A 25,392-nucleotide genomic window follows, 5' to 3' on the forward strand; every position below is an offset into this window, starting at 1 on the left:
AAAGAAAAGGAGCCATCTTCATCTGGTCAATTGTTTTTTTGCTGATGGACTGGCACTGCAGTGTGGGGAGGAAGTCGGAGACTCGGAGCGACAGAGACCATGGGGTTAAAGAACGGAGTGATCAGTGAAAGGAGGACGATGATTATTCGGGGGTATGTAGTATCGGGAGCATGGCTAGCAGGTACAATGGGCAAATTGTGGAAAGGTGTTGACTACAGTGAGAATTGAGATAAAAAAGTGACGTATATGCAAGACGGGTCGAAAGAAGGGGTAAAAATAAGTACAACCACAGTGTATCGAAATGCAAGCAGGAAGAAACCGGGATGTTATTGCAGAAGTAATAAAGTATGCGTGTTGAATGCAAAAGAGATGTATGCTTGAAGCTGTATAGAGGCTATCGCAGACGGGCCTGCACTCTGTTGGGTGATGTGTTGAAGTAATGAATGCAGAAGACGCGAAAATGAGGAAAGTAAAATCTGTACAAATAAAAGCAAGGATGTGCATGCAGACAAAGCAATACGCCACAATAAGCGACGAAATCAGTTAGAACAGTCTAAAGTAATTAGCTGAGAGCAAAGGCTGGGTACATTGACAAATAGATATAAGTTGGGGGGATGGTATAGGAATAGAAAGCAGGCTAAACCACCACTTTCAACGCGAAGGGGCACTATGTTGAGATCCTCTTATAAAGGACTGATGCTGTAAATGTTCAGGAGCTGCATATAACCGTGGTGTAGACGAAGTTGACCAAGGCGGCTGAGGCGGCAGCGAAGGAGGTGGCATGCTATTATGCGACTGAGGAGGCGGAGGCGCCCGCGAAGATTCGCTGCTCATCGTCGACGAGCTCTGTTCCGTCGTTGGTGCCATCATGTTCATGAGTTGGAACGTGCTCTGGTGATGCTGTTGTGGCGTCTGTTGTTTGACCTCCGCAGGTGATGCAGGCTCGGACGGGTGCGACCGCGATTGAGCTTGTTTCGACCGCGAGGGTTTGTCTATCTCAGCTGCGCGAGCTGAGGCACGCAGCGTTTCCATGTCGATTTGCGGTGCCTCACCATTAGCCCCATTTTTGTCTCTTTTGCGCATGAGCTTCGCGTAATCTACATAATGGCGACGGGCATCAGTCAGACGCTCAGATGTCACATTTGACAAATATTTGAAAAAAAGACGTACGAAGCCCACAAGCATTGCAAAGTGTTCTTGCCCCGTCGGGACCCCGCCGCCATTCAGGCGTCTCTCTGATGTTACATGAATGGCACTTGCCCGGAGGTGTTGCCCGCTGTTCAGACAAAAGACGCGGATAGAATTCAGTGTTGAGAAAAGAGTTGCCTGAGACCAGACAATGGACTCACACTTCGCTTCCTATACTTGCTTTTCGGTTGCCCAGGAGGCCCATTTGTCCCTGCCGTTGTAGTAGCACGTTTTGTTCGGATGAGCTCCATATCTTGCTCTGCCGTTGTTTGAGGTTTGACATCCCCTCCGGAGGCATATTGCTGCTAAAAAAAAAGGATACAACATTAGGGTACTTTTAAAGAGAAGAATGGATGGACAACCCACTTCGGGAAAGGAGCTTTGTTCATTTTGTGTAACATCATCCTGTGAAATGTCCTCCCATGGACGTTTAGGAGGTCGGGGATCATCCGGAGATTCCTGCATTGGTTCGGGTGCACTCATCCTACTTTGATCAGTCTCCGGAGCATTGGCACGCTTCGTTTCCTCCAATAAGCGAACGAGTTCCTGAGCGAGACGGAGCATGTCCTCTAATTCACCCTGCGAAGGCTGGGGCGGAGGCACATGTTGCCTCTGTATGTCCCCTACGAGACATTCCAATCAATACACGCCCGAAACAAGTACTCGAACGGGTTCTCACCCCATCGATAAGCAAAGTTGTACAATGTCGAACAATGATTGCTAATCTAAAAGAGGTGTTAGGCTTCGTTCGAGAGGGAAGCCGAAACTAATTAGAACATACCTCCGACATTGTGTCGCCCGGGCGAGCAAGAGGGGGCGGAGGTGGAGCTCTTTCGGGTTCGCTTGAAGGGTATGACGATCGGGTGTCAATGTTAGTTGGTACGATTGCAGTTGTCCGGGCAAACGGGATCTGCTGCTGCTGTTGCTGCTGTTGAGGTGGTGGCTGATAATGATGGGGCGGCTGCGGCGGTGGTGGCTGAGGAGGGGCATGCTGCTGGATTTGTTGTTGGGGCGGAGGAGGTTGAGGAGCGTGTTGTAGGTGATGCGGAGATACTCCGTAAGAGGGATTAGAAGTTATAGGAGGAGGCTGTTGTTGTTGATGCGGTGGAATATGAGAAGGGTGTTGCTGTACATGGTGTTGCTGCTGCTGTTGCTGCGGTGGGGGTGGAGGTTGCTGCTGCTGCTGGGGTGGTGGAGGTTGTTGGTGTGAAGGATGTTGAGGAGGGGGAGGAGCGTGTTGAGGTTGCTGACTCCATGGACCTTGAGGAGGCGGCGCCGGAGGTGGAGGGCCAGGTGATGGATAGGGATTTGAATGTGTAGGGTGAGGATGCGTTGGATGCTGTTGGTGCATGACCGGAGGTCGAGGTTGCATGTACTGCTGTTGCTGGTATGTAGTATAGGAAGGAGGTATCGAATGGTGCTGCATCTGTTCATGAGATACTGGAGGCGGCGCTGGAGGTGCTGGCTGGGCGTTGTGGGGCGGAGGACCGGGTACAGCAGGATACGCGACGGGCGGTGCTGCATACTGCTGATAGGATACGGGTGGTGCATAATGAGACTGTAAAACGGAACGCGTCGTAAGTAAAAAATCAAAGTAAATAGTTCACCGGAAATAAACCACATTGTTTTGTGCACGCACATCCCGAGCAGCGATCGTTTCCGTGAGATTCCGTCGTTTTGTGGCTTGAGTAGGTTGAATAGGCGAATGGGGGATGTCTTCGTTGCGTAGATTAGTGATGTTGACCGAGGCAGGAGCCGGCTGGGTCTGTGCGGAGAGGGGAATGCCTGGGTGGGCATAACCGCCATTTTCGTGTTTTGACGGATACTCTACTTTAGGAGTTGCTTCATGGCCAGCAGACAAGGGAGGAGTATGCTGCTGCTGGTGGGGATGGGACTGAACTGAAGCAGCAGAAGGGTTTGTAGGTTGTACTGAACGACCCCATGAGGTTGTTTGATGCCTAGGGTGGTCCTGTTGCTGGGGTACTAGCTCTGTCGGGGGCGGCGGTTGGGAGGTGCCGCTTGGAGAGCGATACTGGAAGTTGAGGTCCTTGAGAGAGGGAAGACGAAAATCGCTCTGAGAACTCTGGGGAACGGTGGGGAGAGAATATCTAGAGTGATGCTGGTGGGCAGAGGCCATAGCAGAGGTGGATCGGCTAGACAGAGATTGAGATCAGAAGTGACCTTGGTTTTGAATCTGAGTTGTCAGTTCTATCTCCCGATGACGACGGATCTTGGACGGCGAGATACGTCGTGGCTAGCACAGACCTGGCTGCACCACGAGACTGCAGAGAACACAACGAAAAGAAAGAAAAGCAACGAAAAGAAAAGAAGAGGATGTTAGTTGTAAAGGTTCAAGGAGGAAGAGTCGCCAGGATTTCATTCACTGCCATCTTCCAGAGCGGAGTCCTAATTTGAACACACCGCCATATCGAGCGACTCGTTCATCCTCGCCACATCCTCATGTTTTTCTCCAGCTGCAATGTCGTGCTTATTTCTTTTCTCTTTGTCTTCTTGTTTTTTCAACTCTCTTTCTGCCATCGGGCCTCTCTTCCTCGATGCGATCTGCCTTTCAACCACCATTACGTACTCCCTGAAATAGAAATGCTGCCGCCAGATCACCTCTTGGTCTCTCTTTTCCCCCAGTCTCTCGTCTTTTGCGCAGCAACTTTATACTTGACTCTCATCCATTTCCTCGCCGCCTCCCTGCAGCGGTCCACGTGGAATATCATGGAGATGTTCCTGATCAGGGTCAAATGCATGATCTATTCCTTCCAAGATCATTCTCAGATGCATGTTCATCAGGGAACTTACCGAATCTGTAAACCAAGATTCCACGCAATCCCCACCTTTGCGCATTGTTCACCCATCCTTTCGAACTTTGTCTTTTCGCATTTCTATTCTTCCAGTTCTATTGCATGTATATATGCGCTCTCTTCTTTCTCGCTTTTGTTCTAATCGATCCACCCAAAGATCTCAAAAGGGGCGCTTATTTATTCAACCCATCATATTTCTCCCGTGCTTCATCGATAAGGCCCAGATTGGCTCAAAATTAGCCTACCGTTTCTCCAATTAGATTCCCAACACAGATCAAGCTCATCGGCCAATAGTTACCGGAAGTGCACCATGGTTCTGGTGCAAATCGTTCTGTGTACTCATCGTACCACCTTTGCCTCATTCTGCATACGTCTATCCGTCACAATTGGGAGTCTAAGATTCTGGGGTATCTCTGCTGGTTCTGTGATGCTACAATTTCTTTGCCAAAATCCCAAATCACATTCTCCCAAGCACTCCCAAGCCCCAGTCGTGCCGCAAAAATCGGATGCCGCATCCTATGTTTACTATATGGCCAACATACCAGAACAGTGGGTCTGCTGACTTTACCTCGCTTCTCGGTCTTTGAGATTTCCTCTTTAGGGCTTTCCATCGCTGCCTATCTCACTCACTTGACTTCATTTGATCAAAAACTGTATCATATCACAGTTTTGGATCCCCATACGGCTATTCAATGACATAGTTCAATGCAAACACAGAGGTCATCAAACTTATGCCAATAGCCCGCTCAACGCTCGTCGTCAGAATAAATGTATAACGTATACATTGCACAGCTTACTCTGGACACCTATGTGAACGCCGTTCTGAACCCATGGTTTGTCAATCTTCTATGTACACGCTTTGGGAACACTGACAAAGATTGAAGGCACGTTTGATTTTGACGGAATACAGATCGCTATCACCTATTTGAAGGAGTATCTCGAGCCTGTATCCCGAGGTGGAGGCAGTGTTTAGTTTAATAGCTGTCGAGATAACCTTCGAGAGGGTTGGGCCTCCTCGAACTGTATCAATTAATGTGTGGGATCAACCAAGATCTCCGAATGGCATGTTTATCCCATCGCTACAATCGGACGCTTCACGGATCGTATCGACTACCGAGGTGGTAAGAATTTTACGCAATGATAAATCCGTTATCAGCTACGCTTGACGTACAAATATCATTTACGTCTAAGGACACCCTTTCATGTTCGTTGAAAATCCTCCCGGATCGAGGCAACGAGTTGGTCTGCACAAGGATATTGAAGTCCAACGCACACTCCCTTCTATCGAGAAATCTGCGGTACTATTCTAACAACAGCAGGATCCTACAAACTCAACTTGAATACTCTCAAATCTACTGAAGGCTTAATAACAGTGCACGGTAAAGGTTTGAAATAATTCATTCAACTCCGCAGAATCACAACGACAGCACTCTGAAATCATTTCAGTAGATCCAAACGTGTTTCATTAAAAATCAAAAGTTGAGCCCCATCAGAGGCTTTGCGAGGCGCATATCGATACGAAACGCGCGACGCGTCGCGCCATACCCGTTCAATCCGCGTGACCTTAAATTAAAAGCGGGTACTACCAAATAGGGAAAGAGCACAACCGCCAAGCCCCGACGCGTTTGTCATTTCCATTTTTTGGCGACTCTTTGCTCTCCGCTTACAAAAAGCAATTTTGACAAACTCCAAAGTGTGATTGTCCATTGCACAACCAACTTTCTTGTCTGCCCCTTTGCTGTCATACATTACACATAAACTGATTACCGCGTTGTTGTACTATTAACGGACTTTTTTTTTGTGAAAGGCGGCCACTGGTGATCACCACCACACAAAGGGTTTTCTGAGTCACATTTCACGTTATAGAAATGGTACAAGAAGCATCCGATCTCACTTCAGGTGAGGAATATACCACTCCACCTTCTCCAAACCTTCAAGACAGCGCGAACATGGCTCAATTCCTCGTCAAGCAGAAGCTGTCCTCAGAACACGATACCGAAATTTGCGTCACCTCATGCCACGAGCTCGATGTGCACGAGAACCTACCAAAATTTATGAAGTCCGTACAGGAAAACACCATTGGTCTGGCTGCAGCATACGACCAAAAGTGCCGCGTGCTGCGCCTTGCGCTATCTTCCCCGACGGAGGCTCTCGTCGTCACACTCGTAGCGAAACACGACCGGTGGAATGGGATGCGGAAGCAGGCGAAGCACCAAGCGTGTATTGAGGCGAAGACTTCGGCTCTGCAGTGTCTCCTCAACAACCCAGCGATCGTCAAAGCGGCCTTGCGCATGGACAAACTCGCCGCGTCGATATTCCTCGACCATCGCATGACCATTGCAAGCGCGAAAGACCTCTTGTCTGCAGGGGATGGTCCAAGGCACTCTTTAGCTGCCCTCATGAGTGTGCTGGAGGGCTATGTTCCGATAAGGAAGAGGACTGTGATAGATATGTTTATCAAAGATGACTCTGGCGCGAACGGAGTTCGTGAAACCGCCCTGCAGGCTTGGGCAGCTTATTACGCCACCACGCATCCACATATGGCTCTTCGACTGGAACAAATGAGCTCTATCGATACTTCCACTATTGAACTGCATGTAAGGGTCTTATTTATTCCCGCATTGCTATTTGCTCATTTCAAGTCGTTAGGTCATGGCTCCCCTCGCCAAATTAATTCGAGTTGCAGATCAAGTACTCTCCTTCAAGCCTAGTCGAGTCAAGCACGAGATCAAACACGAACAAAACCTCGAAACAGGAGAAATTTTAATCACCTCACAAAGATACAAAACAAAAGTCTCCCGCACGGCCGCCAATCAAGTAGGTCACATTTAAATCGCTTCAAAATACCGCAACCCTTTCTTACTGTCCATAATTCTCGTTAACAGAATGTCGAAGTGACCTTTGAACATGGTGGCAAGAGGACGACCTCCAAAACTCGAACTGCTGAGGTACATGGGCGAGTAGCGGTTTTGTGTGCCGCAGAGGAGACGAAAGGGTCTCTTGTCCGGGTCGAAACTGTAGGAAGAGGCGGACCCAGTCCTGCAGAGATTATGAAATCAGATTTGCTGCTTCGTGCCTTGCACGATCCAGATTTCCTGATTTCTCATCCTTTCGTCGAAGCTCTATGGTTTCCTCGTCGAAAAGCCAAAAACGTGGCTAAACTCAAAGTCAAGTCTGAGCCATTACCCCCTGTGGATATCTCCTACGACGGTCCCTTGAACGATTCGCAGAGAGCTGCAACTGAGGCCATCCTTTCGCGGGACCAATCAAAACGCGTCGTTCTTGTGCATGGCCCGCCCGGTACAGGAAAAACCACTGTCATTGCGGCTGCTGTCACCAGTGTCATGGCCTCGCGCGATAGAAACGCTACGGTGTGGCTTGTTGCGCAGTCAAACGTTGCCGTGAAGAATATCGCAGAGAAACTGGCTTCCGTCGACTTTTTTGATTTTACAATCTTAGTCTCTACAGGCTTTCACTTTGACTGGTATTCACCTTCTTGCTGACCTCTTCCCCTATGCTGATTCTTTTTTTTCGTATTCAGGCACGAACACCTTTATGAGAAGGTCGAAAGGAATGTCATCACATCTGAAGACCTGCCAGACGATATCCTTCAAGCTGAACACATGCTCCCTACCTCCAGAGTCATTTTATGCACTCTATCTATGCTATCCAACCGGAGGCTGTCGCCGATCACTAGTCTGGTGCCACTTCGAACTGTCATTTTTGACGAAGCCAGTCAAATTGAAATTGGAGACTACCTAGCGATGATGCTCCAGTTTCGTTCCACTCTTCAGAAAATGGTCTTTATCGGAGACGACAAGCAACGTGCGTTTTCATTATCTGTCTTCAATTCTTGATTATTTACCAAGTCGGTAGTTGAACCACACTTGTCGCAGGACATCTTTGGCATGGAAAGTGTATTTGATAAATCTCATCTCCGTGAAAACGCGCTGTTTTTGGATACTCAATGTAAGTCAAACACCACTGGCGAGAGCATTAACTGAAATTGCAATATCTAGACCGTATGCCGCTGGCAATAGCAACTTGCATATCAGAAAATGTTTACAAGGGCCGGCTGAAATCTCTAGACGTCAATTTTGACACTTCTTGCTGTCGATTCGTTGACGTTGCCTCTGGAACAGACAATCCGCAGGGCTCTAGTCGGATAGTACGTCAGCAACTAATTAAATGTTTTGTTGTATCTAACAATATGCTATTAGAATAAGCAAGAAGTTGCTGCCATTTTGACGCTGTCGAAACGGTTCTTCCACCAAAAAAAATCGTTCCGGATAATTACTCCATACGACGCTCAACGCACATTGTTGGAAAATGCGTTGAAGGAAGCCGGGTTACCTTGGGAAGACATGTGTTTCAACATCGACTCGTTTCAAGGTCGGTTCTATGACGCTACGGTGAATATATACTAAAGCCATACATTTTATAGGCAACGAGGACGATTATATTCTTGTGTCCGTCGTGCGAACCCAACGGCTCGGCTTTTTGTCAGATCACAGGCGGGTTAATGTTATGTTGACGCGGTGCAAGAAGGGAATGGTTATATGTACCCATCGTGGCTTCATAGAGGGGCCAGCACGTCCAACGCTTATTTCCAAACTTGTAGAATCCTTAGGTGACTCGGCGTGGGTGGCGGAACAGGAACTCGAAGCTGCACAAATATTTGACAAGATACACGATACATGAGCCAAATTCCTATCTAGTACTAATATCTATAATATATCGTCCATTTAAGTATCTGTTGGCTTTGTCGTTGTCAGTTTTTTTTATACAACATATAAACGATGTAAACTTATGGTATAACGAGCGATCCATTACACAATTGCAAAGTTTCCTGACATAGGTTACAACCGCGAGGTTATTGCTCGGACATAGTTTACACCCGTGAAACGACTGGAGATGATATTTCGTAGGTCGTTTGCTGAAACCACCTTGAATGGAGAGTGTACCACAGTTGAGGTCTGAACAGCGTCGTCTCCGGCGGCGCCGGTCAAATAAAAACCAATCAGTCAGTGTCAACCGTGTTATCCTGGCGATAATGGTGGATAAGTTAGAATGAGTCATGGTTGGAGGACAGGCTGCTTACTGTGTCAGCGGATCCATAAAGTGCCCAAAGATTTAAGTAAGTGCCTTCTATCCTTGTTGTCAGCTCATAGAAAACTAATTAGAATCATAATCAGATAGTTGCGAACATAGATTTCTGCTCCAAGATTGAAACAACAAATGGTATAATGGATGCTAAACTGCGGTCCTTGAACCCTTGGATCGACACCAATTGCGGTAGGTAAAGATCCTTGTTTTGCTCGCAGTATTGATCAAGTATCGTCTATGGTTCTTTCAGACCTTCAAATTGGCCAATATCTATGCTTGGGGTCCCTTAGATGATGTTCGCGAATATCAAGATTTTGTGTATACTATCTTCCACCTTAACCGTGTGGACGATCGTGTGGACGATGCTCTAAAGAATCCGATAGAACAGAATCCGATAGAACTGCGAGATTCAAACGAGTTCATATCGTTTGTTTGCAGTGTTACATTATTTCAGCTCTTCTCCCATTCACTGAGCCTGAGGTTCGATAACGTTTTGAATCATCGTTGAAGTTGTTTAGTACGTTGGACGATGTAGAGATATTCGCGGCGAAAGGTACTTTGCATGGTAGTCAGTTACGTTATTGCGATCAGAAGCGTGATGTACAAAGAAATGTGATCGTAATGACAGGCTTTGCTCAGACCTCGAGGCTGCAGGCGGCTTCGACAACTGGGTCTCCTTGCTTTCAAAACATCGCTCCACTACATTGTGAATTTTGAAGAAGTATGCCCCCTACATCTACCTTTACTGTGATCCAGGACATCCTGGATGGCTACAAGTGCTCGGATATGTTACCAACCGTAAGGCTTCAAGAAGAAAGCCTCAGTGATAGCGATTTGTTCAAGACCTTCGCACATACACTCCCTCTAGGAATATCTCCTGGATACTCAAAAGAAGGTCGGCTCTTGGCTCTTTCCATCACGGACGGCAAGCAATGTCGCATCGTTGAATTTTTTAGTCAACAACCCAAGCGAGAGAATGGCAGGCGTGGCCCCCAAGGGGACAAACCAACGTTATCTACAAGTCTCTTAGAAATGCGCAAGAAACTGCAAGATCGTATTCTCTGCCGTCCCAATGGCGACGTGTTTGCTTTTGATATGGGACCTTTGGCGATGTCTCTTTACTGCGATTTAGGTTTACGTATTTCACGCGCCGTCGATGTCCAATCTGCATTCTCTGCTGTTGATCGCAAGCCCATATCCGCTATTCAAGAGGCCTTGGGCAAAGATTCTGACGATGAGTCTCTTCCCGCCAACGAAAGGATCAAGATCAACGTCGAGAACGTAAAGACCTTATTCAGGTACCCCGTTTACGATCCGAATGATAGAAATACGGCAGTGGATCTGGCCGTTAGGGCATGGGTCTCCCAGTTTCTTCCAGGGTTTGGCAATGGCGCCGAGGTTTTTGATAAAGTTGCCAGGATCGATACAAAGAAATTGGCTCAAGAGGTATGATATATTTTGCTGGCGCGCCATCGTATCGACCATCGCGTTTGCGATTGCTCATCCACTTTTATTTAGCAATTGGACATCATCGCGAAGATTGCCAAAGACTCCCTGAGGCTTGATCAAACTAAACCTGGGCAGACGAATCACCAGTTCCAACAATCCCAGGACATGTCAGATCAACAACTTCGTCTCGTATCGACTCACTACAATACCAAACTACGTCGTAACCAAGTAAGTCTGATGTTCCACTCTTCCTGACATCTGTATAAACGAGTTATTTCCACCTGCAGGAAGTCAAAATGCAAGTTCAGGGACCAAATGGTTCTTTTACCGTCAAGGGCACAATGGCAGGTGTCTCGGGAAAAGTTGGGAGCGTCAACACGAATAATGTCGCGTTCGCGGACAAGACAATCACGGTTGTCACTTCGATCGGCCGCGACGATCCAACCACGGCAGAAGCTCATCGTGCAGCTACGGTCCTTCGCATCCTGCAAGGCTCTGACAAACTCCTCGACCGAAGCCCCTGGATACAGAATATATGGTTCCCATCGAGTGATGGTGGCCCTCTTATTTGGCCAAAAGAATGGTCAATGCCACGAGCAGCACCAATCTTCAAGCCTATATCTTTTAAGGCACTACAACTCAATTCATCGCAGCAGCTGGCTGTTAATAGTATGATGTCAGAAAAAGATGACCACCGTATTGTCCTTGTCCAAGGCCCACCTGGAACTGGAAAAACTTCTGTCATCGCATCATTCATCCAGTTCGCTATTCTTTCTCAGAATAGAACGGGTATCTGGCTAGTTGCACAATCTAATGTGGCCGTCAAAAACATTGCTGAGAAGTTGATCAAGTGCGAATTTTTTGCATGGAAACTATTGGTCTCTAAAGACTTTGTTTTTGACTGGTATGTGGCATATGCTATAGACACATACATTTGTCTGACAAACCTGCTTTAAAGGCATGAACACCTCTATAATACCAAAGTGACAGCAAATATCATTCGCTCAGACACATTTGTTAAAATCAGTAAAAATGATTTACAAGGAACCCAAGTTATTTTATGCACTTTAAGCATGTTATCCAATTCTCAGCTTGGCAGATTCACTCAGCATATTCCTTTGAGAGTACTTGTTGTTGATGAAGCCAGTCAAATTGAAGTTGGAAATTATATCTCCATTTTTGTCAAATTCAAGGCTACACTTCGCAAGGCATGTTTTATTGGAGATGATAAGCAATGTATGTTTTTCATTTTCATTTTATTTCTTTTTCTAATCAAGCATAGTACCACCATTTGGACAAGAAGAGCTGCAAGACCTCCAGAGTATCTTTGAAATTACACATTTAAAAAAACAGGTTGTATTTCTTGATACTCAATGTAAGTGTTAAAATTTTAAATCTAGTAAAAGTCTAATTAAATTTGAATAGATCGTATGCCTCCTCAAATTGGCAGAATTATATCAAAATTGGTTTATGACAGTAAACTCAATTCAAATCCTCATCATGAAATCAAGGATACTGTTACTGCATGCTACTTTATTAATGTTCCTGGAAAAGAAAAGGCACTTCAATCAGGATCATTTATGGTTTGTGAATTCCTATATTCATTTATTTAATTTTCTAAAAAATACTTTTTATAGAATGGTTTAGAATGTGAAGCCATTCTTAAGCTTGCACGCAGGCTTCAAGATGAGCAAAAAAAATTCCGAATTATAACTCCATATGAAGGTCAAAGAGCTACAATTGAATATGCCTTACAAACAGAAGGTTTAGATTGGGGAGACAAATGCTTTAATGTTGATTCATTTCAAGGTTGGTTTTTTTTGTTAAATTGAATAAGATTTAATTTTTTGAAAATAATTTTAGGAAATGAAGAAGACTTTATTATCATTTCTCTTGTTCGATCACGTGCATTGGGCTTTTTGAACAATCTCCGCCGAACCAATGTTATGCTTACTCGATGCAAGAAAGGAATGTTTATTGTTACTAGTCAGGATTTTCTTCAGAATTCTGGAGCTAAATCTTTGGTTGGAGAATTTGTAAAGGAAATGGATACTGTGGTATGGGTACCTCAAGACAAAATTGAGGTATATAACTTTTAAACTTCTTATCTACTATTTTGTTCAAGTCTTTTGAATATAACTAAAAGACATCTGTAGTCAAGTAAAGATTCAAAAGCAAGAAGATGTTCAATATTTATTGAACATCTTCTTGCTTTTGAGGCCCTACTTGACTACAAATGTCTTTTAGAAAAAAATATAAAATCCCTAAATCTTTGTAAACAGAGTTGTATATTGCTATAGCAAAAATATAATCATTAAAAATCAAATATTGATATAACTCAGCAAAGACCACAATGCTTGAAATCTGATAGATTACAAATGACTCAGTACATTACGCTGATTGTCTTTTAGTTCAACAGTCTGGCAAAGTGTATACATGTCTTTCATAGCACAATCAACTGCATGCTTAAATGCTTGTGTTGAAGTGGATGGATTGGAAAACTTTGACTCTATCCCAAATTTCACCATATCTGGCGCAGCTAGATCTTTGATGGAATTTAGTATATACAATTCACCCTTGAAAAATTAGCACTTACAATTTATTCCAAACCCATCTTCATATACTGTACCAAAGCCTGTTCCTTTGAATAACATGCCAGCACTCAAGCCACTTGTGCTCAGCTTCCACCGAGAACTACGCTCAAACAATTCATCTTCAAATAATGCTGCCGATTCAGCATTTAGAGGCCGTAGGAGAAGACGGAGACCAAGCAGGTGCCTGTCAAACCCACGGCCTGTCATTGCCTCTCGCGTCCTTCGAGTATGAGATGCAATGGCTTTTTGTAACAGAACAAACCGTTCGGCATCCTAGTAACAATAATAAGATATTAGCTGCGGCAAATCTGAGGCTGATGAAGCCAGCGTACTGATGTTTTCATGTCTACCATACTTAAGACCCATAAGCGACTTTCGCGACTGAAAACACGAAGTGTTTCAGTCCGTCCATGTTTAAATAGTCTCGTAAGGACAGTTTCGTATGTAGCCGTAAATTCGCCGCGGTATCGATACCATGCAAGTTGTAATGCCATTTGAATGAAAGCGTCAGGAGAGAGTTTATAATTTCCTGTAGAACGTCAGTGATGGTCACAACTACTTGGTAGCAAGACTTGCCGACGCTTTTGATCCAATCTGTTCCAAATTTATCAAACCACATTACACTATCGTCAGAGTCTTCCACTATGACTTTGGCGCTCTCCATGGCAAGTTGGCACTCTTTCTTTATTTTTGCATCACCGACCCACTCAAGTCGCTCCCAGCCTTGCCCATCAAGTAAATTTTCCTCCAATTCTACTGTCCGGAAGGCTTCGGCGTCAACACCCTCCACTAATCCATATTCCGAAACAATGCTAGGAACGAGAGCGTCAACAGGAGAATGCTCGCCGGAAGCGCCAGCTCGGGTCGATGGATCGATGATTAAAGTGAAAGCTTTATCATAGAATCGATTAGAAATATTTTGGGTTGTTCCACGAATTGCGTGGAGATGGGAATCTATTGATGATTCTGAAGGTGTGCGGGGGTGGATACGACTAGGAGGCAGATTTGATGACGACGGCGTCGGGACAATGTTATAGGTTGTGTGGTCTAAGCTGAGGCCCATTGCGGAGTGACACATTGCTTGATATGATTTCTGGTTGACTGGGGACAGCGAAAGGAGATATTGTAGGTTCTGACAATGGGTTAGGACAAGTTCAATTTGAATGAATTGAAATGTACCTCAGCCCAACGATCTCTATCATCAGCGCTCAATATTCCGACAGGAAGAGGTTTCTCTCCAATGGACAAACGAGCTTCGACGTCGAGCACGACTGCCCTTAAACGTGCTTCTATCAAACCAGGCGAAAGTAATCTGGGTGGTTCAGACTTAGAGGCAGGTGGATGGTAAACGGTGACAGAGTAACACCAGTCATGTACCATGAGGAAAATAGAGCGTGCAGCTTGGGATGAAAGATCTGGAGGTTTAGAAAGTGTATCGCAATGGGGTTCTGGTATTCTAGCAACGTTGAACATTTTGGTAGTGTTTTCCAATAACCAGTCTCCAGCTTTATTAGATGTCAGTAAAATTTTGCTATGATGATTCGGTTTGCTTACATGTTCTACTCGACGAAGTAGCGGATCTAAAGATATTAATTGATGAGCTTTACTCAGGAGGAAAGGGATATGTGTCATACGTTTGAGATGCGTTGTCTCTAAATTGCAATATCCTGTAGACAAGCCAGGCCGACCTGCGGAGCTGCCAAAAGGTCGTTCCAGCGCGGTTGTTGTTTGTTTCTCCGCAAAGGGCACTGCGAGGTATGAGGGGATCATCCCCGAATGCCAACCACCAGTTAGAATTAACCAGTAAAGGAGCACGCCATTCAAGATATGCTTTATTGATCCAGAAGTTGTCGTCGAGCCAGTTGTATGGAGATACTTTGTCAAGTGCTACGGATAGCAGTGGTAAGTTGGGCGTCGAAATTATTGTACATGCGACATACCCAGCAATCGCTCTTGTAAGGTATTGCCAATACCAGTTTCAAAGTCATTTGCCCATTTTTGCCTCAGAGAGTAAGCTGCATCAAATGACATCCCGCCTCTAGATTCGTCTTCATGAAGGAACGGTTCTAAAGAGTCCAGGTATCTGTCTAGGGTATGTCGAAGCGTCGGGACCGGCAGACGTCCTCTACCTTTAGAACGAGTGGTTCTCTTTTGAGAGGAAAGCATCTGTATATTGCGAGCCAACGCCGTCCTCTGCATCACAAAATTGGAGGAACTCTATGAAGCCTCCTTAAACATGGTCAAGAGCGAAGTGGAGGAGTAAATTAACCCGAGGTCCCGCGAGATAGTCGAGGTCATATTTTTATTCGCGTATCACGTGATGACGGGAAATATCCAAGTAGACGCGTCGCGTCACTCGTTGCTTTCATTCTGCACTTGGCTTCATTAGTGAACCCTTCTTATCCACAAGATCATGCCACCCAGTCTTCGAGTATCCCAATGGCTAGACCAGCAGTTTCAAAAACCTCGTGTTGATCCAGTGAGCAAACACTTACACTGACTGCATCTAACAAAATATTCATCTTTTTGCAAGGAGTGGTTGGAAGGATGTACGGAGTGGCTGGAAGGCGACCAGAACATATCTCCCGTTTCTCAGTTTTCTGAATTTATGGATAAAGTTAAAGGACAACTTCTTGAATCAGACCTGATTGATTCTATGCTCCCTGGGACAGGCTTGGATGCGCATATCTCGACTCTGTCTGGTTGCTTGAGTGGCCCTCCTGTTTTGGTACAGATTACCGCTATTACAGAAATCGGATCCAGCGCATTTCAACTAGATCAGATTCGGACTGCAAGAGAAGAAAGGAAGCTAGCAGGTGTAGGGAACGAGGAGGGTGAAGAAGATGGCGACATTGAAGTTGAAGGAGAAGGACCTATGCCCAAATACCCTCGTGGAATGCTTCGCTTTCAACTCACAGACGGTGCAACGTTGATAGAAGCAATGGAATACCGTCGTATACCTCAACTCACGTTAGGTACGACGCCTCTTGGTTTCAAGGTATGTATTGATATTCTACATAGATCTGGCTTATACATTCTGCAACAGATGCAACTCAAAGGTACCAAATTCCAGAATGGAATGGCTATGCTTGAACCAACCACCATCGTTCTTCTGGGCGGAAAACAAGCCGAACTTGAGGCTAACCAAAATTTGGATTTCAAAAGGGGATTATACGCGAGGCTAGGGTAAGCATCTGAATGAAAGTGGGTGTTGAACTCTTAAAAATAAACATATTTCAGCCGCCCTTTGACTCCAGTTACCCAAAATCCCGAGCCAGCCCAATACCGTTACGCAGACGTCCCAGGTGCTGCAAGATCACCGTTACGTGATATCTCTCCTCCTCCCCTGCCTGCTCAAATGTCACAGCATGACGATGACATTGAAATGGAACCACGAAGGCGTATACCTGTTGATTCTTCGTTGAACCGCGTTCCAAATCAGGTCGGTTCGGACAATTCTAGTCGTGACAGGGCTATTGCTGCACTTCCTTCTCGGCAAAATTGGACCAAGGCCGATTGTGATGCTCAAACGAACAGGATCACACCCAGGGCAGAGCGGGCCACTTTGGTTTTCGCCGGCTCACAATCATCCAAAAGTACAACATCTGAATACTTTAACGGAAATTCTGTAGCTTCTGGGTCAAATATAGCAAAACTACGAAGTCAGGAAATCAACAATACTGTTCAAAACTTGGACTTCAACTTGGAACCTACTGGGAGGCAATTATCACACACATTACCGTCCCCAGATTACTTTTCTGATGTGGATCAATTTGATTTTGACCTTCTTGACGATGTGGATAGAGAAAATCAACAGCCTATATCCACCAACAAAGAAATGGAAAGTCACGGCCCATCTTCTGTTCCCCAAGATCGTGACATTCAAGACGCCAGCTCAGATGACTACGGGATGGATGATTTGACCGCCATAGACACTTCATTTCTGGAAGCATGCGACAAAATTGAGAAAGATGCTATCACTAAAACCGGATTCGCACATCCGTCTTCTTCGACTAATGTACCGTTTAACTCAAACCCTTGCACATCCTTAGTTTCCCCTCCTCTGTCCACCGTTGCTTCATCAGGAGGTGCATCTCGCATAGTTGATGTCATCGAAATCAATGACTCCGACGAGGACGTTCTCGAGGCCGACGACAAAGAGAACGCACCTGTTGCGACAAGACATGTCCGCCGTCGCACAGATACGAACAGTCGGCCTTCTCGATCTCAGAGTCACAGGAGCCAAAACACTCTCAAGAAACCAGGTCAACCCATTGTTCTTGCAACTAATCCAGATGATATAATTGATATATCTGACTCTGACTGACCACCGTCACTATCTCTCCCTCAATTTTCTTGGACATTGTTGTACTGTCTAACTGTTTGAAAAAAAGTTTTTATCAAGACTTTGTATTTATAATAAAACCAAACCTGTACGTAGATCACCTACTGTATGAATCATCGGACGTACTGTACATATATCAACATGTCATTGACAAAAAAACCCCTTGAAGGAGTTATTGATACAATAATGGCAACAGCTGCCTAAATGTTCAAACGAGGTTGGCTATCATTGTGTCTGTCTTTGAAATAATATTATGGCGTATTCATCGTCTTGGGGTGTTGGTGTCACTCTGCGCACGGTTAACCTTGAAAAACATGTTTCCGAAGGCAAGATTAGCGTTCAAAACAGGTTATAGAGGAGGCAGAGAAGTTGAACGTAATTAGCTTCGCCTATAGATAATCTATACAGGCACGCGAATTAGTCAAGACCGTATAGAGCTGGATACACTTAACATGGCCACTGGGATAAACTTTTCTGGAATGGGAAGGTTACAAAAAATATTTATACATACATGTTCATAGGTGGGATTCGAGTACAAATTGATCTATCATGGGAATGCGTAAGACACGAAATGAAGTCGTGCAACCAGAATGGAGGAAATTTTGAGAAATGCCAATAGAGGACTCAACCAAGAACAGTAACTTTGGTCTTCTTCTTCTTCTTGCTCGAGTTGGCAAAGTTGCGCCAACTATCAACACGCTGCTCTCGATTGTCTGTATGATTGAAGAGTCAGTATGTGTTACAAAAGCACAGCAAATTAATTCTCACCTTCCCAGTTTTTATCCTCTTCTGCCTTCCTCTTTCTTTGGGCAACTTCTTCATCTTTCTTCCTTGCTTCTAATCCCTCATTCGCTAAATTCATCTTGATAGCTCTATAAACAGTTTAGATGAGGCGAGAAACTTGTCAAAAAATCACTCACTTCCGCCTTCTAACTTCCTCGTCTATCAACAACAGTTTGGATTGAGCCCTTAATCTGGTCTTGAAAGGCGGATCTAAGCCTTGAACCTTCGGGTCGGAATTTGAGGTAGACACAGGAAGGTTGAGAGCTTTGAGAACAAGGTTACGGGCCTGATTTATGACGCTGTCGAGCTCTTCTCGTTGGTCTTTATTTGACAGTTCAGACTCGGCCTGTGTTGAAGAAATGCTGTGAGAATATAGAGGCAACATTGGATGGAACGCACCTTCTTGAGTATATCAAAAGCCTCTGGAGCTCGCGCATGAGGGCATTTATCGGGGTGGATAACTAGACGACAGAATGTTCAGACTATCACGAAGATAAAGGGGGAATAATGATTACAGAGTGATAGCTGGCGGTACTTCTTCTTGACTTCCTCCATGCTGGCCGTTTCCTCGATATCCAAAATTTCATAGGGACTGTATAGTAAATAATTCATTAGACCTGATCATAAACTTGGGACACTAACAATACTCACTTCAGCTTAAATGCCTTAAGTATGCGATCGACTTCTACCTCGCGCTGGTAAGCAGAAGCTTCACGATTCAAGATCTTTTCTATGTCAATTTCATCCTGTGCTGACGGTTTGGCGGAAGACGACGAAGGATTCCCCGACATGAAGGCTTGACGATGATGATGGTATGATACCTAGGACTGTCAACGACCGACAGCCAGAGTACGTCCCTCGATCATGTGATGACAAGCCAAGTCAAATCATTTAAGTCGGTCGCAATCCTTGAGTCCTGAACGTTGAACGTGAACTCTCAAGTCGACAGAGAGTGCGATACAGAAAAATGTCTTTTGTTCGGCCTATATCTCGTTTAACGTCTACCGTCTGTCTCATCCGTATAACACTTTACAATGATGATCATTGATCGTTCATTTGTTAGCTTAGGTTTTCCTCAATATCACAATGTCGCCAACAAGGACACTCTAATCTACCCTTTCATAATGTATTTCAACAATCACGACGGAGACTAGCCTCAAGTTCATCGCACTCAGGAAGCCCCTCGACATCGTCTCGTTTGCCGCCGTCCGGTAAATCAAGAAGTGAGGTTCAAGCGGCAAAGAACCGGGCGTTGCTCATGTACAGTACCGCTGTAGTATGTCCTTTAATTCTCTCAGGGAGTCTTCCATATAACAGCACCATTAGATTGTCTTTGCTGCCGGAGCGAGTTATGCTGCTGTTCCGTTGTATAGAATGTTCTGTGCCGCTACCGGATTCGCCGGAACACCAAATGTCGGAACTGGTCGTTTTGAACCCGAACGTCTCGTCCCTGTCGAGAACGCTGGACGCATCAAGGTACACTTCAACGCAGACAGGTCCGAACAACTCCCGTGGACATTTACGCCTCAGCAAAAATTTGTCACTGTATTACCAGGGGAAACTAGTCTGGCATTTTATACGGCAAAAAACAATTCCGACAAGGATATCATTGGTATAGCTACGTATAACGTTACTCCTGATAGGGTGAGTGGTTCTAGACTTACATATGGATAACTCGCATAACACTCTTGTCCTTGTTGTGTAGATCGCCCCATACTTTTCGAAAGTAGAATGTTTTTGCTTTGAAGAGCAGAGACTTTTGGCCGGCGAGGAAGTCGATATGCCTCTTCTCTTCTTTATCGATAAAGACATTTTAGACGATCCTGCCTGTAGGAATGTCGAAGATGTCGTACTATCCTATACTTTCTTCCGGTAGGACATTCGCTGTCTCCCTTCCCTATTTTAACTTAATCGTTATTTTTTGCATTCACAGAGCTCGCCGAAACGATCAAGGTCAACTGGAACCTGATGCAGCTGAGGATGTTGTTCAAAACTCACTGGGTTTTGGCGGGTACGAACATGCGCCCAAAGCAGAGACTCGCACATTGGCCAAACAATCCAATCCTGCATCTTCTTCAACGTCATGAACATGGATGACAACATAAAACACTTCATCAAGGCCTAAAACTCGTGTTACTCTCGTCATCATTAGGTGTTTAATCAATTCCCACAAATCAGATTTTGACAAACCCATGGCTTTAGAGGAATACAAGTAAATTTAATTAATGTACCATCTTCAGCTAGTGTGATTTAACCTGCTGCAGAACTAGACATAGATAGGTCGTCATTGACATTCGTGGATCCCAAACGTGGCTCGACAACGTGTCCAACTTCAGGATTTGGCCGTGGTCTTATTCTTGGCCTTAGATTCAATGCAACTTCGCGCAAGGCTGCGTCGTTGTCATCAACAGGAGCGGGAGCATCTTCCGCCTCATCGACATAACCCGGCGAACTGCTGCCACTTGAATCTGCATCCTTCCGTTTTGATCCTCGGGCACCACCACGTCGACTACCTCCTGTTTGTCTTCTACTTGAGGAAACAGCTTTCGTTTGTCGGGCAGAGGTTGATTTAGATTTGCCTTTTCCTTTGCTACTCACCGTTGTCCTTCGTTTTTTTGAAGGTGGGGAGGTATTGTCTCCACTACCTGATGCATCGCTTTTTTCTTCCGGCAAAGGTGTATTGGAACGTGAGGAGGGCTGAGCGGATCCGCTCTTTTGACGCTTCCTAAAGTCTGAAATAACCTGCTGAAGACGTTTGCTTTGATATGCCCGGCTTTGCCGAGGTGCGTGTGTGCCACTACCAGCTGCAATATCCAGAAACTCGTTCAGATTTCCTTGCTTATTCAAGGCAGCATTCTAGATGCCGGAAAGGCTTCAGAGATTTGCTACACAAATATTTCGAATAAGGAAACATGCCTGGTTACGCTTATTCATCTTTTGCAAAATTGGCAGTATCAGCTCATCGACTTTGGCCTGACTCCAACCGAGTTCTTGATGAAAAAATCTAGAAAAGAAATTAACATTCGTTTGATTGCTGAAAGACACTATTCTTACGTGCGCAGTCCATCCAGGTCTGGCATGCCCCACTTGAAGGGTTCCTCAGAGCTATCCACCGTTGGATGATAGTACGCATCCCGCTATTGAGATTGTTTAAATATTTAAAACGTTCCTGGGGTGCTTTGAATATATCGTACCACGACAGAGTTGGGCCAGTCTGCAGGCAGGTACAGATTTTTAAATTTCTTTTTCTAAGGGTGAAGTTCATTCTGATAAGATAGTTTCAAAGGAATAAGTCTTATCGACTTACAAATTGCTTTCGAAATTTGGATTGATTATCTTCTTCTCGGTCTTTCCCGGACTGAACCTTTGCCCACCAATCTTTAAACTTGTGCAAACCAGAAATTCCCGGAAATTCTTTCAGGAGTTCCATGGCCACTACAGGACCAACACCTGGCAAGCCTTCCGTGTAGTCGCTTCCAAGAAGATATGCCAATCGTATTAACGTGTCGCGATCGAGCCCAAGCTCTCTCGACAAATCGGTGAGCAAGAAACACTCCACTGTTTTTGATTGGTTGAACATATTCTTGTAAACTCTTTGGGCACCAAACAGAAAAACATCAGAGTCGTCGGTGATGACGCCGTCAACAAGTCCCAGAGAAACAAGTTCTGCACATTGTGCTTCCGCTTCCATGGGTGCTGTGATGTATGGGATACCGAATAATCGAAGCATCGTCTGTACATATTAAATGAACTTTATACGTTTCTGTCCACAAAAGAAAACATTTACCATGATCTGAGTAACCATCTGTTGTGTAATATCCTCAGAATCTCGCATTGCATTCTTTCTTTGTTGATCGAGAGCAGTAATTTCTGCGTCGATTTCTTTCCTAACGTCATCCATATTCTTTCCTTTGACTTGGGACATGAAGCGGGCAAATTCTCCTTGTTCTGCATTGATGTCGATCTCCTCTGCTGCATCCCAATGAACTGGGGATGAGGGTGGACGACGGGGTGAGTTATTTTCACGTATAGGGGATGGCGTTCGGGACCACGCAAAAAGCCGCTCTTCTTCCGTTTCACTGGAATCGACTAACCGTTCCGTATCTTTCTTGGACATTTGACTTTGCTCTTCATTCGGCGACGAAGGCGTATAATGAGGCTGGGAAGGAGGAGTGGAATTAGTGTTCATCGGAGTGAATGGAATAACAGGAGCAACGTTGTCAACGGGTATTTCTTCCATGTCCTCGTCCGAGTCGGAAGCAAGAATAGCTGTTTCGGCGTCAAACTCCCTGATTGGAAGAGAGGAGGGAGGTGTCGTAGACAGCAAGTGGGCAGCCATGCCTTCTTCCATCGGGAAGTCCTTAAGGTCAGTAGCAGTTTCTTTATCATAGGATACAGGCTTTGCCTTAGGTGAAGCCGTATCGCTACTGGCAAGTAAAAGAGATGGTGTCCCGAACGTAGCTGTCGTAGTCAAAGCATCTTCGTTTGGTAAAGGCACGGAATCGATGATGGTCGATGGTGGATTGCGTGGGCGTGAAACAGAGGTATTACCGGAAAGAAGGAAAGGCTGTCCAAATCCTGAATTTTCAATATTTTCAGTGCGAACCATTTCGATGCTGGCCTGTGGAGACTGGCCTACAGCAGAGTTGGTAGGAGATTCTGTATGTGCCTTATAATCATGGGTGTCTTTGTTGGCTTTAAGGGGAGACATGTCTTCCATGATATAGTTATTGTCATCATCGATACTAGGTGATAAGCCATCTTTCGAAATACGATTGTTCGAAGATGTTAGGAGTTCGGGTCTTCCAAACATCGGCCGCTTGTTGTCATTTTTGGGAGGTGTGGTTAAGACGCGAGAAGAACCAGAATTTGCGAAAGAAAGCGCCGTTTCCAGGCGCGTACGCGGCGTACTGTCCACGTAAAAATCGTCCTCATCATCCTCTCCTTCCAACGAAATATTTTGTTGGCGAGTTGATGTCTCTGCAGTCGAATTAGTTTCATGAATCGAAATCGTTGTTGATTTGCATTTGGATTTGGATTGGTCAAGGGATTCTTGGATGGCATACGCAAGCATATCATCCTCATCAGATTCTTCGAGCAGTGATGGAGAGAGTGCATCGTCGCCATAAACGGATTTCAAGGCAGCTGACCTTTTGTTACGCGAAATAGGTTGGAATTTAGAGCGATTATCTCGAATTCTTCGAGTAATTCCTGACAATGCATTTTCCCTCTGATATTCACGCAATTTAGTATCATCATGGGTGGGCGGTGGCCTAAGAAATATATGAGACGAAAACCTGCTACAGTTTATCATGATGTGACGTACATTTCAACTTCTTCCATGTCTGCATCACTGTCTTCTTCCTCCTCAGGTTCAGCTTCTTCATGGTCAAGTACTATAGGCTTTTCTCGGGTTCCAATGTCTTTGATACCCAATATCCATCCACCGTCTACGCCTTCATTCTTCATGAGCACATATTCTCTGTTTCTCTCACTCGCTATACGGATTGGTATAACAATGTTGGCTTTTCCGATAGTGTCAGTAGTCATCAAAAGTTGCTGTGTGAGGGCGTTGCGCTGTTGAAGGTTCCGTATCTGCTGCTTAGAAAAATCAAGCGGGGTCCGCGCGGTTTTAAGCATCTTCTGTAGTCGTGCATAGGATGTCTGGCGAGATTTCAGTCTTAGATCGCCAATGATTTCGTACTGAATCTCAGTAGGTAGTTCTCGGAATTCTGGAGAGTTTATGTCAAAATCTTCCGGTCGCATCTCTTCAATGAAAGTGCGAAGTTCATCTTCCGTCGCTAGACGAGGATCAGGGGCAGCCGATCGGGTGGCTTTTGTTATGGCTTCTTCAAGATCAACTTCCGGCAATTTGTATGGGTCATGGTCGTGAAATTTGTTCTTTTTTGTCGAACTCGATGAAGGTGTAGGAGGTTTCCTTCTGACAGGAGTTTTCGGTGCAGTGCCATCGATATCTTCAAGAAAGACTGTATTTTCATCTAATAGTATATCCCGATTCTTGCCCTTCGATCTTTTCCCCCTACGTGAGGTTTGAAACGCAGAGACATTATCAAGGGCAGAGTAAATACATACTGATTGCTCTGAGCTTGGTTAAGAGCTTCTCGTCTCATTTGAGCGGCGAGAAGCTTCTCAGCCAACTTTACATGTGTAGTTGCAGCGCCGCTCTTCTTCTTCTTCCGTTCATTCTATATATGCAAAACAGGTGTTAGAGGAACAAAAACAGAAAAAATGAGACTTGGAAAACATAAACGTACCAGGGTTGACCTCTTTAACGCAGGCGCTCCACCGTCGAACACAAAGACAGGCTTGATACCGAAAAACAACAATTTGGCAATTCGTCGTAGGAAGCCCAATACATGAGCATTGACCAAGGCACGTCCTTCTTTGTCGCGCATGGTGGCCTGAAATTGATACAACCAGATACTGGAATCAATGGCCATGACTTTTCCTTCAACTGTCTCGAGCCTTCGTTGACCATCAGATAATGCCTGGAGCAAGATTCAACTGTGCTTATTCACATTACAGGACGGCCCACAGGAGTCAGAAGGGTCCATAGCGACTTGACTCCCATTGTTATTGGGTGGTATCCTCATCAAAGTGTGAGTGCTGCGCTGTAGAGGTAGCCTGAAATAATTGTATGTGAGGTTACCTGCACCGACGACAGTCAAAGATAGTGAAGGTTGTCCTGAAACTTGCTGAATCGCTTGCTCGGTCCCGACATCTATATTTAGTCATCAATCCCAGAGCCTGCCTAAAACGTCATAGGAAAAAATTATTTTAAGCGCGTTTGATTCAATGGCTTTCAAATTCACGGTGCATACTGTGAAGGGAGAGTTGAATGCATATTTACAGCTATTTTCATATCGATAGGCCCAACGTAAAAATATATTCATACAGTCGGACTTGAATTTCTGCGTAGCCTTGTTACATAAGGAATGCTCCTATGTTGATTTTATTTTAATCTATGGTACGATCTTGCAGAAAAGCGCTGACATGCCTTTCAGTTTGAGAAGGGAGTGTCTCTAGGATGCTGCTGATGTGGTGGTATTGCTTTAGTTCTTGTAGCTCGACTTTTTTTGTAAATACTCATCGA

General features: G+C 45.1%; 9 protein-coding genes across 9 annotated transcripts; 4 read left to right on the top strand and 5 right to left on the bottom strand.

Moving 5' to 3' along the window:
- Positions 1-651: 651 nt before the first annotated feature.
- On the bottom strand, positions 652-3,726 carry JR316_0006124 (GATA zinc finger domain-containing protein 10; the record flags this gene model as incomplete). Its single annotated transcript, XM_047891873.1, has 8 exons — positions 652-1,097; positions 1,171-1,276; positions 1,350-1,493; positions 1,555-1,800; positions 1,970-2,746; positions 2,828-3,341; positions 3,370-3,470; positions 3,610-3,726. 8 exons carry the CDS (start codon positions 3,724-3,726, stop codon positions 652-654), a joined length of 2,451 nt encoding a protein of 816 aa, XP_047749222.1.
- Positions 3,727-5,869: 2,143 nt separating this feature from the next.
- On the top strand, positions 5,870-8,702 carry JR316_0006125 (ATP-dependent helicase upf1; the record flags this gene model as incomplete). Its single annotated transcript, XM_047891874.1, has 8 exons — positions 5,870-6,598; positions 6,651-6,818; positions 6,887-7,485; positions 7,543-7,826; positions 7,878-7,970; positions 8,021-8,169; positions 8,222-8,393; positions 8,446-8,702. The coding sequence occupies 8 exons, from the start codon at positions 5,870-5,872 to the stop codon at positions 8,700-8,702; spliced, it is 2,451 nt and encodes an 816-aa protein (XP_047749223.1).
- A 1,128-nt stretch (positions 8,703-9,830) lies between these two features.
- JR316_0006126 (ATP-dependent helicase NAM7) lies at positions 9,831-12,655 on the top strand (the record flags this gene model as incomplete). The annotated part of the gene is made up of 8 exons (XM_047891875.1): positions 9,831-10,553; positions 10,626-10,784; positions 10,844-11,460; positions 11,515-11,792; positions 11,839-11,931; positions 11,982-12,139; positions 12,194-12,365; positions 12,420-12,655. 8 exons carry the CDS (start codon positions 9,831-9,833, stop codon positions 12,653-12,655), a joined length of 2,436 nt encoding a protein of 811 aa, XP_047749224.1.
- A 273-nt stretch (positions 12,656-12,928) lies between these two features.
- On the bottom strand, positions 12,929-14,623 carry JR316_0006127 (Carnitine O-palmitoyltransferase 1, liver isoform; the record flags this gene model as incomplete). The annotated part of the gene is made up of 5 exons (XM_047891876.1): positions 12,929-13,101; positions 13,153-13,423; positions 13,483-13,679; positions 13,775-14,282; positions 14,330-14,623. 5 exons carry the CDS (start codon positions 14,621-14,623, stop codon positions 12,929-12,931), a joined length of 1,443 nt encoding a protein of 480 aa, XP_047749225.1.
- A 130-nt stretch (positions 14,624-14,753) lies between these two features.
- Positions 14,754-15,448, bottom strand: JR316_0006128 (Peroxisomal carnitine O-octanoyltransferase; the record flags this gene model as incomplete). The annotated part of the gene is made up of 3 exons (XM_047891877.1): positions 14,754-15,037; positions 15,091-15,275; positions 15,420-15,448. The coding sequence occupies 3 exons, from the start codon at positions 15,446-15,448 to the stop codon at positions 14,754-14,756; spliced, it is 498 nt and encodes a 165-aa protein (XP_047749226.1).
- A 115-nt stretch (positions 15,449-15,563) lies between these two features.
- JR316_0006129 (RecQ-mediated genome instability protein 1) lies at positions 15,564-17,477 on the top strand (the record flags this gene model as incomplete). The annotated part of the gene is made up of 4 exons (XM_047891878.1): positions 15,564-15,629; positions 15,684-16,148; positions 16,197-16,336; positions 16,391-17,477. 4 exons carry the CDS (start codon positions 15,564-15,566, stop codon positions 17,475-17,477), a joined length of 1,758 nt encoding a protein of 585 aa, XP_047749227.1.
- Positions 17,478-18,119: 642 nt separating this feature from the next.
- JR316_0006130 (J domain-containing protein spf31) lies at positions 18,120-19,069 on the bottom strand (the record flags this gene model as incomplete). Its single annotated transcript, XM_047891879.1, has 6 exons — positions 18,120-18,208; positions 18,264-18,367; positions 18,416-18,624; positions 18,678-18,739; positions 18,794-18,870; positions 18,930-19,069. 6 exons carry the CDS (start codon positions 19,067-19,069, stop codon positions 18,120-18,122), a joined length of 681 nt encoding a protein of 226 aa, XP_047749228.1.
- A 583-nt stretch (positions 19,070-19,652) lies between these two features.
- JR316_0006131 (Cytochrome c oxidase assembly protein COX11, mitochondrial) lies at positions 19,653-20,365 on the top strand (the record flags this gene model as incomplete). Its single annotated transcript, XM_047891880.1, has 3 exons — positions 19,653-19,922; positions 19,984-20,150; positions 20,212-20,365. 3 exons carry the CDS (start codon positions 19,653-19,655, stop codon positions 20,363-20,365), a joined length of 591 nt encoding a protein of 196 aa, XP_047749229.1.
- A 163-nt stretch (positions 20,366-20,528) lies between these two features.
- JR316_0006132 (DNA repair protein rad13) lies at positions 20,529-24,694 on the bottom strand (the record flags this gene model as incomplete). Its single annotated transcript, XM_047891881.1, has 9 exons — positions 20,529-21,116; positions 21,168-21,282; positions 21,333-21,415; positions 21,473-21,526; positions 21,586-22,011; positions 22,066-23,551; positions 23,605-24,309; positions 24,372-24,484; positions 24,554-24,694. The coding sequence occupies 9 exons, from the start codon at positions 24,692-24,694 to the stop codon at positions 20,529-20,531; spliced, it is 3,711 nt and encodes a 1,236-aa protein (XP_047749230.1).
- Between the last annotated feature and the right edge of the window lie 698 nt (positions 24,695-25,392).

Source organism: Psilocybe cubensis, chromosome 5, assembly GCF_017499595.1.
Source record: "Psilocybe cubensis strain MGC-MH-2018 chromosome 5, whole genome shotgun sequence".
NCBI classification, from domain to species: Eukaryota; Fungi; Basidiomycota; class Agaricomycetes; order Agaricales; family Agrocybaceae; genus Psilocybe; species Psilocybe cubensis.